Genomic DNA, 17,354 nt, shown 5'->3' with positions numbered 1-17,354 from the left:
CCCTTTCTGGAGTGTTTCACATAGAAATCACATTATTTGCAAAGCCACAGATTTTCTGTGGAGTGGCCCTCTGTCTCCCCACAATCAAAGGAAATGCTGGATTTGCGAGGAAAGAATCAGATGTGCAAGAGGTCTGTAGTCATCATAGTGTTATTTGCAATTTGCAAGCGATGGATTTTTGTGAAATGTTATTTGGCAAGAAATTGCAATCAGTGAGTGAAAATCCTTGCAAATTGGTTTTGTGAAATGAGTCTCAGCTTAACTTCAGCATGTAAACCCTACCTGCCCTACCTAGCGGGCAGATTGGCACATTTGGGTGAAAAAACATTTGAGTAAAAATGAATGAATAAATAAAAATGTTCATATTATAGTCAATAATTAACCCAGATCCTGTGTATGTAGGTCCTATGTACCCAATCTACCTGATTTATGCAATTGCCTCTAGAAAACCTGCTGCCCCCTTCTTTTTGCCACGTAATCCTCCCCACAAATTACTGCTGATCATCATTCGACCTTTACACCTTTTCTACCTTTCTCTTGTTTCTTTACTCAGCAGAAATCAAAAGTACGAATAAATTGAAATTAAAGTGATGCGGATTCAAATCAGAACCAGAAACGGTTTTATTTGTCTAATATGTTTTGACATGTTTGGATTTCAGCTGATGCAGTGCTCACTGCAACACAAAGACATAGAACAAAATTTAAAAAGTCGTAAGAATATGTTTACAAGTTTGATGTTCTCGTAATGTTGGAAAAGTTACAATTTAAAGAATATAGAATTGATGCAAGAGAGTTTACTCGCATATAGCTGAGCGACATATGAAAAGGTGACAGTAATCCTCGTGGTAATCACAAGAAAGAGAGCATTTCTGTCTGTTCTTTGTCTCATATAGCAGGTTGTGCTGTAAAACGGATAATAAAATAGTATGACCATAGGGTGTCCGGGTGGCGTGGTGGTCTATTCCGTTGCCTCTCAACACTGGGATTGTTGGTTTGAATCCCCGTGTTACCTCCGACTTGGTCGGGTGTCCCTTCAGACACAATTGGCCGTGTCTGTGGGTGGGAAGCCGGATGTGGGTATGTGTCCTGGTTGCTGCACTAGCGCCTCCTCTGGTCAGTCAAGGCATCTGTTTGGGGGGGAGAGGGAACTGGATGGAATAGCCTGATCCTCCCACATGCTACGTCCCCCTGGTGAAACTCCTCACTGTCAGGTGAAAAGAAGCAGCTGGCGACTCCACCTGTATCAGAGGAAACATGGTAGTCTGCAACCCTCCCCAGATCGGCAGAAGGGGTGGAGCAGCATCCGGGACGGCTCAGAAGAATGGGGTAGTTGGCTGGGGTACAATTGGGGGGGAAACAAAGATAAATGAATAAATAATATGATCATTTCAGTCGATCCCTCTCTCTTCAGGTGTCTCTGGCCGGAGCCGGGATGCCACTGAAGGAGTTGGTGTGTAATGCCAGCATGCTGGGCCGGTTCCTCACTGTGGACGGAGAGGCTGTCACTTCCAACCTGCAGAAACAACTGTGCAGCCTGCCGGCCGACACCCTGCAACAAGCTGAGCGCCTCTTCCTCTCCCAGCTCGACTTCACCAAGATCTTCACGGTAGGAACCACTGCAGCACGGAGACACTTTACAAAGGAGCGAACCGAGGAAGCACGCTCTTGCACAATCAGATCCACTTCCTAGAATGAGCAGGAACTATCTGCAACTAACCAGTGCATTAGTACATACCAGAGATAACATGGCACAAGACTTTTGAAAGGAGCGGGACAGTCAACCACAGCCAGCCCCCACTAGGGTATAGACTTAACCGCCAGGGTCTTTGCTTGGTCACTTCTAAGGTTCATTTCCTTCATACAAGTACATATGTATTTAGCAGGGTTGCTAGCCATGGGCCTGTAATGAAAGTATTATTCTCCTTCCAGCAAGGTGTATAAGGCCAAAAAAGGAGATGGGTCTGTTTTAAATGTACAGATAACCTGCAAGAGCTAAAGGGCCATTTTAAGTCATTTTGGGCTTGTGTCTGATTTAAACTTGAGACCTTTAACAGAGAGTCATATCCCAAGACCGGTTAACCCCCTTAGCATTAGAATTTGCCAATGAAATATTTAATGAGAGAAAGTGGAGGATGTGTGTGACTTTTTTTTTTTAACTTAATCTCAACGTTGTTCCTTGATGATGTAACGTGCATAGTTTGCTTTACAGAGCTGAATTTGTCATGCAAATATTTAGTGCCACTGAATTTATCTGTCACTCTTATCAGAAAGTCAGGTAGCAAGTGGCCGTAAATAGGCAGATAGTGGTATCCTCTTCAAACCAAAAGTTGATTTTTATTTTAAATGCCTTGACACCATATAAAAGGAAGAGGGTGCACATTAAGTCACACACACAGAAGTCACTTTGACATGTTGAGCAATGACTTGAAAGGTCTCTTGCTTGTAATGCATGCATAAATGCATTAACGCTTATTGTAGTGCCAACGCATGAGTCGTTAGAGAGGCAGTCAGTGTAACAGATGATGCTGTGTCAGCTCAGTGAGTCTCCTCTCCTCTGTGTACAGATGGCTGCTTAGTGCCTCAGTTCATTGAAGTTGTTGAGAGCAGACTGAGGGATCAAACAGAGATCGATTAATTCTCTCTGCTGAGATATACAGTTAGTTTCCGACCCGGCGCTGCTGTTTATTCATATAAATCAAACTGAAAATGATGTTAAATGTCACAACATGCTAAGATCATCTTCATCCATCATTTATATAATTGATTCATAAATATAAATGTATCCATTCATAAATAAAACTTATTCATTTATTAATATAAATGATTGGATATCATTTGAATGATATCCTTAACGGTGGCTGTAAATTGTAAACAGCCCCCTGGGCTTTCGTTGTATTTTATACATCAACAAAAAGTAATCCTTAATGTTTAAGTCATCATAAATGTCTAAGGAGTTACACTGGCATAGATAGGGAACCTGTTCACTCTCTCTCTCTCTCTCTCTTTCCCTCCCTCTCTTGCTCTCTCTCTCCCTCTCTCTCTCCCTGTCTGTCTGTCTGTTTCTCTCTCTCTCTCTCCATCTTTCTCTCGCCCTCTGTGTCTCTCTGTCTGTCTGTCAGTCTCTCTCTGTCTGTCTGTCTGTCTGTCTGTCTGTCTGTCTGTCTCTCTGTCTCTGTGTCTGTCTGTCTCTCTCTCTGTCTCTGTGTCTGTCTGTCTATCTCTCTGTCTGTGTGTCTCTGTCTGTCTGTGTGTGTCTCTGTCTGTCTGTCTGTCTGTCTGTCTGTCTGTCTGTCTGTCTGTCTGTCTGTCTGTCTGTCTGTCTGTCTGTCTGTCTGTCTCTCTCTCTCCCTCTCCCTGTCTGTCTGTCTATCTGTCTGTCTGTCTGTCTCTCTCCCTCTCCCTGTCTGTCTGTCTCTCTGTCCCTCTGTCCCTCTATTTATCTGTCTGTTCATCTCTCCCTCTGTCTGCCTGTCTGCCTTGCTCTCTCCCTCTCTCTCTGTCTCTCTCTCTTTCTCTTCCAGAGAGACCGCTTGATGGCCAATGCCGGTGACCTCAGGGTCATCAGCCGAGCCGTCACCACCGTGTCCCAGGAGCTGGCTGTCATCATGGACCAGGTAACAACATGTACCTGACGTTGTCTCTCTGAAGATCTGGGTCAAACAAGGGCCGAATGAGTTTTAAAGCAACAACACCTCAATTCTGATTTTCTTAAACAATTTTCTTAATAAATAGTTAATTCATTCAGCCTGTTGTTTGGTTTCTTGTATGTATTCATCTGTTGTATGTCCTGTAAATCATTTGACTGAGGGTTGGTTGGCTTTTGAGTTTTTTTAATTGATGCCTTTGGGAAGACCGGGAGTGATTGGTGGGATGATAGAGGAGAGAAGGTTGTAGAGGGATTCATACCTGAAGCTCTTTGTGTTTCAGACTCTGGGTCACTTTAATCAGAAATTCACAGGGCATCCGGGTTGCGTAGCAGTCTATTCCGTTGCCTACCAATACGGGGATCACCAGTTCGAATCCCTGTCTTACCTTTGGCTTGGTCGGGCATCCCTACAGACACAATTGGCCGTGTCTGCAGGTGGGAAGCCGGATGTGGGTATGTGTCCTGGTCGCTGCACCGGTGCCTCCTCTGGTCGGTCGGGGCGCACCTGTGCGGGAGGGGACTGGGCGGAATAGCATGATCCTCCCATGCGCTACGTCCTCCTGGTGAAACTCTTCACTGTCAGGTGAAAAGAAGCAGCTGGCGACTCCACATGTGTCGGAGGAGGCATGTGGTTGTCTGCAGCCCTCCACAGATCGGCAGAGGGGGTAGAGCAGTGACCGGGATGGCTCGGAAGAGTGGGGTAATTGGCTGGATACAAAAAGGGAGGAGGGAATCAGAAATTCACCTCATACCCTGTCAAATGTCACACAGGCTCCACATTTCAGAAATGGTGGCAATTTGTTAACTGTGGCCATAGAGCAGATAAACAATATACTTCTTTCCAAACATTAATTAATGTCATATGTACTTCCATCTCTCCTCCTCTTTTTTCCCCTATCACTCTCTCTGCTTTCCCTCTTACCTTCATCCTTACCTCTCTTGTTTGTCCTCAAATTCTCACGCCCTCACTCATATCTTCACTTGTATCTTCCTTTTTCCTTCCTTTCTCCCATTTACCATCATTCCTTGCCATGGCTTCTCTTCTCTACCCATTCCGTTGTTAAACCCCCCCCCCCCCCCCGCCGCTGTCTCTCCCCCCCCTCACCTTTAGTTCTCCTCCCTCTCCAGTTTCTCCCGGCTAAGTGCAGAGCTGCGTCTTCTGTCTCCGGAGAACCGCTCCGCCCTGCCCAGGGAGAGCTTCCGGGCCTTCTCCAGGATCATGTGTGGCCACCCAGAGGTGGGCGGCGAGCGCATCCCTTCGCTGAACTGGTATGAGGACAACGACATTAAGTCCTTCCTGGGCCAGAATGGCACCGAGGACACGGACCTGGACCGCGACAACAACACCAGTAAGAACCCGATGGACGTCTGAAGTCGTTGGGTAGAGGCTTGTTAGCGGCCTGTTTAGTTGACTGGCCTCTATCTGCTAAAGGTCTTGTCTTAAAGGTCTCAAGTGAGTGTTGGGTTTTGTACACTGAAACGTTTTATAGCCATTATTGACTTAAACATTGACGGCTGAGCTCAGATGAAGATTTGGACATTTAACTAACAGCAAGAGCTGAAATCTTCGGCCCCTGCAGACCTTTGTTTAGGGGGGTTGTGTTCTTTGAAAGACTTGTGGATGGTCTGACATTCAGGATTTGCTGCATTAATTTCTTTTCTGCTAAAATACATCTCGATGTGACAGACAGAAAAATTTAGGTTGACGGAAAAAGATTTTTATGATCAACTGCTCTGAAAGCCTTAATAATAAGCATCAGCAGTGAAAACTAGAACCACACTGATACATGTAGTATGTATGTACACATGGTTGGGTTTGTTATGGCACACAAGTAATGTCTAACGTATTTAGAATACAGTAATGAGGTGTGTCTGTTTTCAGCCCACATTATGTTTCAAAATGCCAGTATTCAAGAGATTCAAGATTCAAGGGATTCAAGTTTCTTTATTTGTTATGTCTCAATATACAAGAGAGTAAAATTCTTGTGTTTCAGCTCCTCAACACTGCAGCAACAGTAGTAATAAAATAACAACAAAACAACAAAAAAGCAGTAATAATAATAAATAGTGTGTGGTGTATATAGGGTGCTGTGTGTGTGTGTGTGTGTGTGTGTGTGTGTGTGTGTAGGCCCAGCCTTAATAAATGTGCATATGTGTACGTAGTTGTTTGTATATTTGTGTGTTTGTGTATGCCAAGCTACGTCTGTGTGTGTGTTTGTGTGTAAACTGATGATTACAGGTACTTCATAACATTTGAGAATACTTTAAGAATATTTCTCTCCTAACCAGCGTCGGTATTATGGGTGGGATTTGTTCAGGTTTCATTGGCAGGTGAGTTTGAGCTCTCGCAAAAATTTAAAACTGAATCGAAGGAAATTGTCTCTTAAAGGGTTGTCTTAGACTTCTATCTGCAACTCAACAAAGATAAAACATTGAAAATATCTAATTTGCCCTGATATATTTAGTCTCTGCATCATAGTTCATGCAGTGTATTCGTGTGAGTGTGTATGCACATTTGTGTGTGTGTGTGTGCTTGTGTCTGAGCACAGTTTCAGTGTGTAAATTTGCCCTTCTCTGTAATAGCCTGTTTCTTGTTCATGTAACATACTAATAAGAATAAGAAAGCGAGATGAGAGCAACTGAAAAGTCCATCTATCCATCCACTATGCCGTGGTACCAACCGTGCTCCTAATTAGAAGTACAATTCAAATCGGGGTGCCCACATTTCCTCCTGCATGCACCACACATTAGTAGAATGAAGCAATAATTAGCAGATGGTCAACACATATTGAGAAAATTGCATGGAAATACCAGTAACCCCAAAAAAGCTGCAAAGTGACATGAATAATATGTTACAACACAACTGTTTCACATTTGCCTTTTGCAGATGTATTCCAAATGTAATCTAGTTACTCGTTTTGAGTACTGTAACTAGATTGATTACTGATTGCATTTAGGACAATGTATTTCCGCACTAAATTGTTTTTTCTATGTATTCTGCACAACCCTGTATTTATATGTTTTTCAGTGTAATCCCACCCCCTTACAATCCTTTATTACCTATTTTCTTTATCTGTGAACAGTCTGTGTGAACAGAAGTTTTAAGTGGATTGATGTAGAGGTCGGTCTGCCCCTCTTTCTCTCCGCAGCTCCGTTCTGTAAAAGTCTGATCCAAGGTCTGGAGTCCAACCCTCTGTCTCGCATCGTGTGGCGAGGCATCAAGCCTTTGTTCATTGGGAAACTGCTGTACACACCGGATACCCCTGCTGTACAGGAGGTCATGAAGGAGGTACTGGGAAACTCTGACTGCCCTCATTGCTATGGGAAAGCATTAGCCAAAAAAGGAAAGCTTCCAAAAAAGCTTCTCTCAAAAAAAACCGAAACAAAACACAGGTTTGCAAAAAAAAATTAATGACATTCAAGGGACCAACTCTGGAAAAGTAAAGAGTCCAGCCCCTCTCCAGGAATTTGGTACCAGAGCCCATGCTATGTGTGGAGGTGAGCCCAACTGTATCTAGTTGGTACCGCTCCACCTTCCGCACCAGCTCAGGCTCCTTTCCTGCCAGAGAGATGATATTCCATGTCCTTAGGACCAGTCTGCAATGCCGGAAGTCGGCACGTCCTGGTCCCCGCCTTTGCCTGCTGTCAGGCCTGCACTGCACCCTACCCCAGTGCTCATCCTCACAGATGGTGGGTCCATGGGGTTGTGGCTCCATGTTGCTTCTTCGGGCTGGGCCCGATCAGACCCCATGAGCCAAGGCCTGGCCACCAGATGCTTGCTGGCGAGCTCCCTTCCCAGGTCTTGCTCCAGGAGGGGACCCTGGTTTCTCTTTTCCAGGCGAGGTGCTGTAGCCCTGCTGTTGTAATTTCATTGGGTTTCTTGGGAAAATTTTGTATTTTCTTGGAAAAATTGGAAAAAAAAGGGGGGGACCAGGGGGCATCTGGGTAATGTGGCAGTCTATTCCGTTGCCTACCAACATGGGGATTGGCGGTTCGAATCCCCGTGTTACCTCCGGCTTGGTCGGGCGTCCCTACAGACACAATTGGCTGTGTCTACGGGTGAGAAGCCAGATGTGGGTATGTGTTCTGGTTGCTGCACTAGCACCTCCTCTGGTCAGTCGGAGCATCTGTTCAGCGGGGAGGGGGAACGGGGGGGAAAAACATGATCCTCCCATGTGCTACTTCCCCTGGTGAAATTGCTCACTGTCAGGTGAAAAGAAGCAGCTGGCAACTCCACCTGTATCAGAGGAAACGTGGTAGTCTGCAGCCCTCCCTGTATTGGCAGAGGGGATGGAGCAGTGACTGGGACGGCTTGGAAGAGTGGAGTAATTGGACAGATACAATTGAGGAGAAAAGGGGGGGGGCCGGGGGGTGTGCTCCAATTATCGGGGCATCACACTGCTCAGGCTCCCTGGAAAAGTCTACTCTAAGGTGCTCGAAAGGAAGCTCTGACCGTTTGTCGAACTTCGGATCCAGGAGGAACAATGCAAATTCCATCCTGGCCATGGAACAATGGACCAACTTTTTACCCTTGCGGAAGTCCTGAGGGAGGCATGGGAGTTTGACCAGCCAGTGTACGTGTGTTTTGTGGACTTGGAGAAGGCTTATATTCGTGTACCCCAGGGCACTCTATGGGGGGGTACTGCAGGAGTATGGGGTAACGTGGCAGTTGCTACAAGTCATCCAGTCCTTGTGTAATCAAAGTGAGAGCTGTGTCCACATTCTCGGCACAAAGTCAACACGTTTTCGGAGTGTGTCGGACTCCGCCAAGGTTGTCCCTTGTCTCCGATTCTGTTTGTGATATTCATGGACAGGATCTCAAGGTGCAGCCAAGCTGAGGAGTGTGTCCGTTTTGGTAACCTCAGAATTGCATCTCTGCTCTTCGCAGATGATGTGGTTTCATTGGCTTCATCAGAACGCAACCTCCAGCAAGCACTGGGGCGGTTTGCAGCTGAGTGTGAAATGGCCGGGATGAGAGTCAGCACCTCCAAATCGGATTCTCTACCGGAAAATGGTGCATTGCTCCTCCTGGGTTGGGGATGAGTTGTTGCCTCAAGTGAAGGAGTTCAAGTATCTCGAGGTCTGGTTCACAAGTGAGGGTAGGATGGAGCGGGAGATTGACAAGCAGATTGGTGCAGCGTCAGCAGTAATGTGCACATTGTACCGGACCCTTGTGGTGAAGAGGGAGCTGAGCCAGAAGGCAGAGCTCTCAATTTACCCGTCAATCTTCGTTCCAACCCTCACCCATGGTCATGAGCTTTGGGTAATGACCGAAAGGGTGAGATCGCGGATACAAGTGGCTGAAATGAGTTTCCTCCGTAGGGTGTCTGGGCTCAGCCTTAGAGATAGGGTGAGGAGCTCGGACATCCAGAGGGAACTCGGGGTAGACCCGCTGCTCCTTCGTGTTAAAAGGAGCCAGTTGAGGTGGTTTGGGCATCTGATTAGGATGCCTCCTGGGCACCTTCCTTTTAAGGTTTTCCAGGCACGTCCAACTGGGAGGAGACCCCGGGGTAGACCCAGAACTCGCTGGAGGGACTACATGTCCAATCTGGCCTGGGAACACCTTGGGATCCCCCAGGAGGAGCTGGAGGGTGTTGCTGGGGAGAGGGATGTCTGGAGTGCCCTACTTAGCTTGCTGCCACCACGACCCGATCCCGGAGAAGTGGCTGATGATGAGATGAGATGAGATGAGATTCAAGGGACCACAAACAGTTGTGTGCTTACTGCCCTAGAGATCAGTGGTTCCTCTCAGCAGGTGGGGAACCTGACTTCCCTGGGCTAGGTAGAGACTGACTGGTGTAAGCAAATCTATTAAAATGTTTTTTCAGGAGGTGCCCCCAGGAGTGAAGCCACTGAGAGTTAATACTGACAGATAATACTGGTCAATTATTAGCCTTCTTAACCTCACTCTTCCTGACCAGCAGTGCCATCCACAGTAATGAAAATCTACCCCATATTTATAGGATCTGTAACTGGCAATAACTTATAACTGCCCAAACACAGAAATATCCGTTTTTTTTCTACAGTTGGTTAATTGCAAAGGCAGGTCAAAAAATTTAATCCTATTTTCCTGTTCCTTTAATTTTAAGTCAGCTTAAATGCCTAAAATATAAGGGTACACCTTTAAACTAACGGCAGGTTCAACCGTATTTTTCTCAAGGTGAATAAGACCTTCCAGGACCTGCTGATCCTCCAAGAACTGAATGAAGCCTGGATGGAGGTGGGGCCACGCATTAAAAACTACATGGAGAGGAGTGTGGAGGTCCAACTTCTACAGGTTTGGCACCATTGCTGCAGTTTGACATTATTACACTAACCCAAGGTTGCTTTAATATCATATCATATCATATCATATATCATATCATATATATATTTTTAATATACACTTTAAATCCCACAAGGATGGAAATTCTCTTTTGGCTAGCTAGCTAGTGTAGCAGGTAAAGCATCTTGCTTTAAGGTGTACTGAGCCCACAAGGATGGAAATTCTCTTTTGGCTAGCTAGCTAGTGTAGCAGGTAAAGCATCTTGCTTAAAGGCGTACTGAGCAGTGTTCCTACACCCTGAAATGGCATTAACTTATCCAGAAATGTATCTACTTAATCATTACTTAGGGTCTCTGGGTAGTCTGTGTTAGTGTCTGTGTCTGCAGAGACACCCTGCCTTCTGCCTGTATTTCTTGTTTTCTGAATTATCATGATATTTCTGGGAGTCAGCCTTTTGCCAGTCGGTCTGTCAGTCAGTCCATCACAAGCACTGCTTGTGAGGGCAGGATTCTGCACTCAGTGAGTGTGCCGGATAAATAAAGCCGAATCAATTCATAATGGTGGACACAGAAGCTAAAAAGAAATACAGCATAGCAAAATGTAAAGCAGACAGGGCTTGCTCCAAAACCAGAGGGAGTCAGAAGTTTGCCTTCCACTTTTGGTGAGGAGGAGATGGAAATAAAAAAAAGTGATGCAGAGCTGTGGGCTTTGCTTGTCATAGAGTCCAACTTTCCAAATTGTTTTTACAAGCTACAAGTGGCAAAATGTTACTCAGTATGCCTGAGTAATGCCCCAAAATGTTACTAAGTATGCCTGAGTAAAATACAGGTGTCATTGTTTACGAATCGCACCAGGGCCCTCCAGTTACAGGACAACCTTAGGCACTAGAAGAACATCCTGCTACCCACAGAGTTTATGCATATTTCATTTGACAGAAGTATTTACACGAGGGGGCTGGTACCATGAGTACATACTTGTGACCCTTTTACAGTTCTGTATTAGTCACAATAGCAATGGAATGTTTTGTGCAAGGTTAGAACTATGAAGAGAAAACTTTAGTGGATATAAAAGCATTTGGCAGCCATTGTATTGTGTAACACATCTTATAAGTAATACTGTTTTGTACCTGAAATATCACAAGTTAGATCTTCCTAAATAACAACTGTGTCTTTCAATTTCCATGTATCCTGTTGAAGTGTCTTTAAGCCAAACACCAGCAACCTATCTGCTCTCTGATCGTAACGTGCTATTCACTCAGTTCCCAGAAATAAACAATATAAAAATGACAGTGCCTGCTGACATCAGTGGTATACTCCTTTTTACCCTAAAGGCCTTTACTCCTTGTTAATGTCTGTGTGCATGTGTACAGCAATATGATTTTTTTTTTTGGGGTGTATGTGCACCTGTGACAGGATTTATTGAGACGGCCAGAGGTGGCGGTGTTAGTGAATTTGCGTCTTGAGAACACATCTTGGACAGCTTCGCGCATCACCCGTTTCCTGTCCACACGTTCCCCTGACGTCCCCCGTAACCCTGGAGCACCCCCTACCTGGCTGGATATCTACAATGACTTCAACCACACCATCACCACGCTTGCACAAGTCACCCAGGTTCTCTTTTACTCATTTGTTGTTTCCCAGACACCAGGTTACCTTATACCGCCAGCCAAATGCAGGTAACTTTGCCCTGCAACTGGTTATTCTGTAAATTGTACCAACTATTTGGATTGTAACCAACCATCCTTTATGAGTCTCTGTTTCATTCTACCAGCAAAAGATAGAATCTCCCTAGTCAGGTAATAATGTTTAAGGAGCTCCTCCTGTTTTTGTTCCACATTCTCTTGTAATAGTAGGCCTGTATTTGTAGACTACAGTTATGGTGGGATATTAACGCAAGCCTTTATTAAGAATCAGAATATTTTTCATTAAACAAGTACAAACCCCAATTCCAATGAAGTTGGGATGTTGTGCAAAACGTAAATAAAAACAGAATACAATGATTTGCAAATCCTATTTGACCTATATTCAACTGAATACACTACAAAGACAAGATATTTAATGTTCAAACTGATAAACTTTAATGTTTTTTTGCAAATATTCACTCATTTTGAATTTGATGCCTGCAACACGTTCCAAAAAAGCTGGGACAGGGGCATGTTTACCACTGTGTTACATCACCTTTCCTTTTAACAACACTCAATAAGCATTTGGGAACTGAGGACACTAGTTGTTGAAGCTTTGTAGGTGGAATTCTTTCCCATTCTTGCTTGATGTACGACTTCAGTTGCTCAACAGTCCAGGGTCTTCGTTGTCATATTTTGCGTTTCATAATGCGCCACACATTTTCAATGGGAGACAGGTCTGGACTGCAGGCAGGCCAGTCTAGTACCCGCACTCTTTTACTACGAAGCCACGCTGTTGTAACACGTGCAGAATGTGGCTTGGCATTGTCTTGCTGAAATAAGCGGGGACGTCCCTGAAAAAGACATCGCTTGGATGGCAGCATATGTTGCTCCAAAACCTGTATGTACCTTTCAGCCTTAATGGTGCCTTCACAGATGTGCAAGTTACCCATGCCATGGGCACTAACACACCCCCATACCATCACAGATGCTGGCTTTTGAACTTTGCGCTGATAACAATCTGGATGGTCCTTTTCCTCTTCAGCCCGGAGGACACGACGTCCATGTTTTTCAAAAACAATTTTAAATGTGGACTCGTCGGACCACAGCACACTTTTCCACTTTGCATCAGTCCATCTCAGATGAGCTCAGGCCCAGGGAAGCCAACAGCGTTTCTGGGTGTTGTTGATATATGGCTTTCGCTTTGCATGGTAGAGTTTTAACTTGCACTTGTAGATGTAGCGACGAACTGCATTAACTGACAATGGTTTTCTGAAGTGTTCCTGAGCCCACGTGGTAATATCCTTTACAGAATGATGTCAGTTTTTAATGCAGTGCCGCCTGAGGGATCGAAGGTCACGGGCATTCAATGTTGGTTTTCGGCCTTGCCGCTTATGTGCAGAGATTTCTCTAGATTCTCTGGATCTTTTGATGATATTATGGACTGTAGATGATGAAATCCCTAAATTCTATGCAATTGTACGTTGAGAAACGTTGTTCTTAAACTGTTGGACTATTTGCTCATGCAGTTGTTCACAAAGTGGTGAACCTCGCCCCATCCTTGCTTGTGAATGACAGCCTTTCGGGGATGCTCCTTTTAGACCCAATCATGACACTCACCTGTTTCCAATTAACCTGTTCACCTGTGGAATGTTCCAAACAGGTGTTTTTTTTTTTAGCATTCCTCAACTTTCCCAGTCTTTTGTTGCCCCTGTCCCAGCTTTTTTGGAACGTGTTGCAGTCATCAAATTCAAAATGAGTGAATATTTGCAAAGAATAATAAAATTGATCAGTTTGAACATTGAATATCTTGTCTTTGTAGTGTATTCAATTGAATATAGGTCGAAAAGGATTTGCAAATCATTGTATTCTGTTTTTATTCACGTTTTACACAACGTCCCAACTTCATTGGAACTGAGGTTTGTAAGGCCATACATAGACAATTTAAACTAATGGGTTTCCCTCATGAAACGAATGGGATGTAACATGACCTACTGTATGAAAGCCGTGAATTGCGCACATGCTAGCAGAGGAATTTCAGAGATTTCAAATGGAAGGGTAAAAATAGATCAAATGGTTTGGATAATGGAAAAATATACAAAACATTTTTCTTTAATATATCAGTCACCAGGCACTTTGGCACATAGAGGAGGCATGATTGCTTAGTGCTTGTAAAGGCTGACACCCCCCTCTCCTCCAGAGGGGCTGGAGTTGATCTTCTTTTTGACCATGAATGTCAAAGTACCACTGAGCAAGGTATTTGACAAAGCAGGAAAGCCCTGCATCCCAACTTGTCATACGAGAACCCATCTCCTTTGGATATAACAAGATAAAACAAATTGGAAAAAGGGAAATATAATCTTGCTTCTGGTTGCAGGGATGGAAACCACAACCATCTTTATAGCCCAAGCAATAATTTGGTTGTTGAATGAAGGCCATTAATGCCCCAACGCCCTGGATACTGTAATGCTCCTAAAAGCTACTTCATCGCTGAGACAATGCACCAACATTCATGGTTTTCCAACAGGCGTCTGGTGACAGTGTTGCCATAGATTTGTCTCAACCAAGACTTTATTTGGCTTGCAGTAGACCATTATTCTCGCTCAATGGTGTTTTAAGCCCCCAACGTACTCTTCAAGGCAGCGCTGCATGGAAGGCACTCCCCGCCCCCTACAGTTTCAGCCAATCACAGCACTGGCGCTAGATTTCAACTTTTTCCCTCCTTCTGCAGTGAAGGAGTTCGACTCAACGTTATGTTGTGTCAAGCCTTCTTAATATTTTAATAATAGCGATTTTGATGTGTATTAGCAGTAGTGCTAGTAGTGCCCCTAGCGCATCCATTCAATAAGCCATTCTCCCGAAAACAAAACAAACGTCAATCTTAAAAGTGCAGTGTTTGACGTAAATATCCTTTTAAACGAAAGTTTGACTCGTGTACATTCACAAAAAGACCCTAGATTGCATTTGGCGACAGTTTTGCTTGAACTTACTTAGCTGCTATGTCTAGATGTCTTCCAACTTATCTAGCAGCAACTGGATGCCTAAAGGAGTTTTGGAAAGACACCCACTCAACCATGCCTTTGTGCAGCTCACTTAAAACTAGGTCGTCTCGTAGTTGTTTAAATAAGCAGACTGGGAGACATAGGCTAATGCCTAACTACATAGCAATAGCACTACTCAGTCGCTCTCATAACCACCCAAAAAATAAATTGGCTGCCTGGAACTTAGCTAGCGGTAACTGCTAGCCCATTACTAAGTAAACTCTGTCCTGCACGGATAAGTTTAAAAGTAGTACATGCCAACATAAACTGAATGCTCACCACTGCCAGCTATTTGAACAGATTGACTGCATTTGAGCTAACCTTGGCTTAAAATAGTTAGCTAAAATCTACCATTGCAATCTGTTTACAGTTAGCTAGCTAGCTGAGGTGTCTGTTCAGCAAAGAAAATCCCTAGCAGCTAGTGCTTGGAGGAAAAAAGTTGAACTCGAGCACCAGTGCTGTGATTGGATGAAACTGTTGGGGGCGGGGAGTGCCTCCCATGCAGTGCTGCCTGAAAGAGTACGTTGGGGGCTTAAAACACCATCAAGCATTATTCTCTCACATTTTTCGTACATATCAGGGGGATAAAAGACTATATACAGTAAGGAAACTGAGGGCATGTGTTAGCTAACACTCTTATCTACAGTGGTCACACTGAACAAAAGTTTTGTTTTTCTTAATACCAACGTTGTTTCATCTAGTTCGCTATCTTCCCCAGTGTTTCTCATTAAACAAATTGGAGGGTGCCCAGACCGAGGGGCAGATGATTGAAAGGGCCATGGAGCTATTGGATGACAGACAGTTCTGGGCGGGTGTGGTCTTCATGCTCCCAAACTCTTCGTCCTCCAGTCTGCCGCCACACATCACCTACAAGATCCGCATGGACATCGATGATGTCACCCGAACTAACAAAATCAAGGACAGGTACTGTCTCTCCCAAAACCACCCATGTTTGTCTTGCCTTCATGGACATACCCTGCTACTGATGGATATATCTACCATGACATCATATCTAACTTTGAAAAAATGAACGCCTCATTTAACAAAATAATTGCAGGGATGAAAAAAAATCACCTGTGTTTTCTTTTGGATTATTTTCCATTAGAGGAATTTACCATCTTGTGTGTAAATAAGGCAGAAAGGTTTATCCCTTTGTATTTGCTGTTCTTAATATTTGGGACATTTCCTCAGTACAGACACCTAATTTTCTCCCTCAGGTTCTGGGACCCAGGCCCCGCGGCAGACCCCTTTAATGACATGCGCTATATTTGGGGTGGCTTCATGTACGTCCAGGACCTAGTGGAACGAGCCGTGTCCCAGGTGCTGTCCGGGGTCCAGCAGACCACTGGGATCTATCTCCAGCAGATGCCTTACCCTTGCTATGTGGACGATGTGTGAGTGGTATCCCTCTTAATAAAAGAGCTCTTCTCAAAATGTAGACTGAACTCGATTGATATTAACTTAGGGTATAGAGGCTATCTGGGAGCTGAAAGGAAATGAGTCATGTTGTTGACTCTCTGGTGTCTCAGAGAAACGTCTGGCTTGTTCCATCGGTAGAACAACAGACTCTTCATTTCAAACTCCTACACAGGGTGCAACACTCACAATTGTACACTTATCATCATACCATTTGCCCATGCTAATGGTTAAAGTCATTCTACCATCATAGCCCCCCCCCCCCCCAAAAGCAAGACATTTAGCCTACAAGTGCCTAGCTTTGAAAACAAACAACAGCCTCTGTGTACGATTAGTCATCCCAAACATTGAAATTTTATCAGTGTTAATGTATGACCACTCTACGTAAGACTGATTCAGATCTTCTATCCACCCCCAGCTTCCTGCGTGTGCTGAACCGCTCCCTGCCCCTCTTCATGACACTGGCCTGGATCTACTCAGTGGCCATGATCATCAAAGGTGTGGTCTACGAGAAGGAAGCGCGGCTGAAGGAGACCATGAGGATCATGGGACTGGGAACAGGAACTCTGTGGCTCAGCTGGTTTATCAGCAGCATGGTGCCCTTCCTGGTTTCAGCGGCACTGCTCATCACCCTGCTCAAGGCAGGTGGCAAAGTTGCATTGGCGATTCACCTGACAATGTGTCTTTTAATTATGTTTTTGACTTCAGGAGTAAAAAATCTACCTAATGGCTTAGGCACCTTTATTATTATCATATCTAACCCACTTGTTCTAGGACATTTCCTCAATCAAGCTGATCAGCCACCACCAAAACTTCCCAGAATTAAGCTGATAGTTGTTGACCGCTTTTCACCGTGTAAATAAGGCTTTGAAATGTTTTTACTTTTCTTTAGATTAGATGAGACTTTACAGATGACAGTAAGGAACTAGGTCATGCAGCAGTAAATAACAGGATACAACCTAAAAAAAAAATTTAGACTCAGATAGTAGCAATGTGAAGTCTGAAAAAAGACACACGACATTTTTATAGGCTCTTGTGATATCTTGTGCTTTCAGAAATAAAGTGTCTCATGTCCTCACCATTAGTCTTCTTTTTTCACTGTTCCCCTCCCCGTCTTCCCCCTTACAGTGGGGGGACATCCTGCCGTACAGCAACCCGGCAGTGGTCTTCTTCTTCTTGACGGCATTTGCCACCGCCACCGTTACTCAGTGTTTCCTCATCAGCACCTTCTTCTCCAAGGCCAACCTTGCCGCCGCCTGCGGGGGGCTCATCTACTTTGGCCTCTACCTGCCCTATGTGCTGTGTGTTGCCTGGCGCGACCACCTCAACACCACGCACAGAGTCCTGGCGGTGAGAGGCATTCAA

At 44.6% G+C, this 17,354-nt stretch overlaps 1 protein-coding gene across 1 annotated transcript in view; it reads left to right on the top strand.

The window, feature by feature from the left end:
• The window catches only part of abca7 (ATP-binding cassette, sub-family A (ABC1), member 7), an 89,171-nt gene that overhangs the window by 7,494 nt on the left and 64,323 nt on the right, over window positions 1–17,354 (top strand). Inside the window, exons 7-16 of the mRNA XM_056276339.1 lie at window positions 1,412–1,606; window positions 3,522–3,614; window positions 4,758–4,995; window positions 6,796–6,935; window positions 9,807–9,923; window positions 11,324–11,521; window positions 15,292–15,497; window positions 15,791–15,967; window positions 16,408–16,630; window positions 17,118–17,339. Coding sequence (XP_056132314.1) covers window positions 1,412–1,606; window positions 3,522–3,614; window positions 4,758–4,995; window positions 6,796–6,935; window positions 9,807–9,923; window positions 11,324–11,521; window positions 15,292–15,497; window positions 15,791–15,967; window positions 16,408–16,630; window positions 17,118–17,339 — 1,809 coding nt within the window. The remainder of the gene's footprint in view (window positions 1–1,411; window positions 1,607–3,521; window positions 3,615–4,757; window positions 4,996–6,795; window positions 6,936–9,806; window positions 9,924–11,323; window positions 11,522–15,291; window positions 15,498–15,790; window positions 15,968–16,407; window positions 16,631–17,117; window positions 17,340–17,354) is intronic.

The sequence above is a fragment of the Lampris incognitus genome, chromosome 3 (genome assembly GCF_029633865.1).
Source record: "Lampris incognitus isolate fLamInc1 chromosome 3, fLamInc1.hap2, whole genome shotgun sequence".
Lineage (NCBI taxonomy): Eukaryota > Metazoa > Chordata > Actinopteri > Lampriformes > Lampridae > Lampris > Lampris incognitus.
This window is presented reverse-complemented; position numbering and strand designations above follow the sequence as displayed.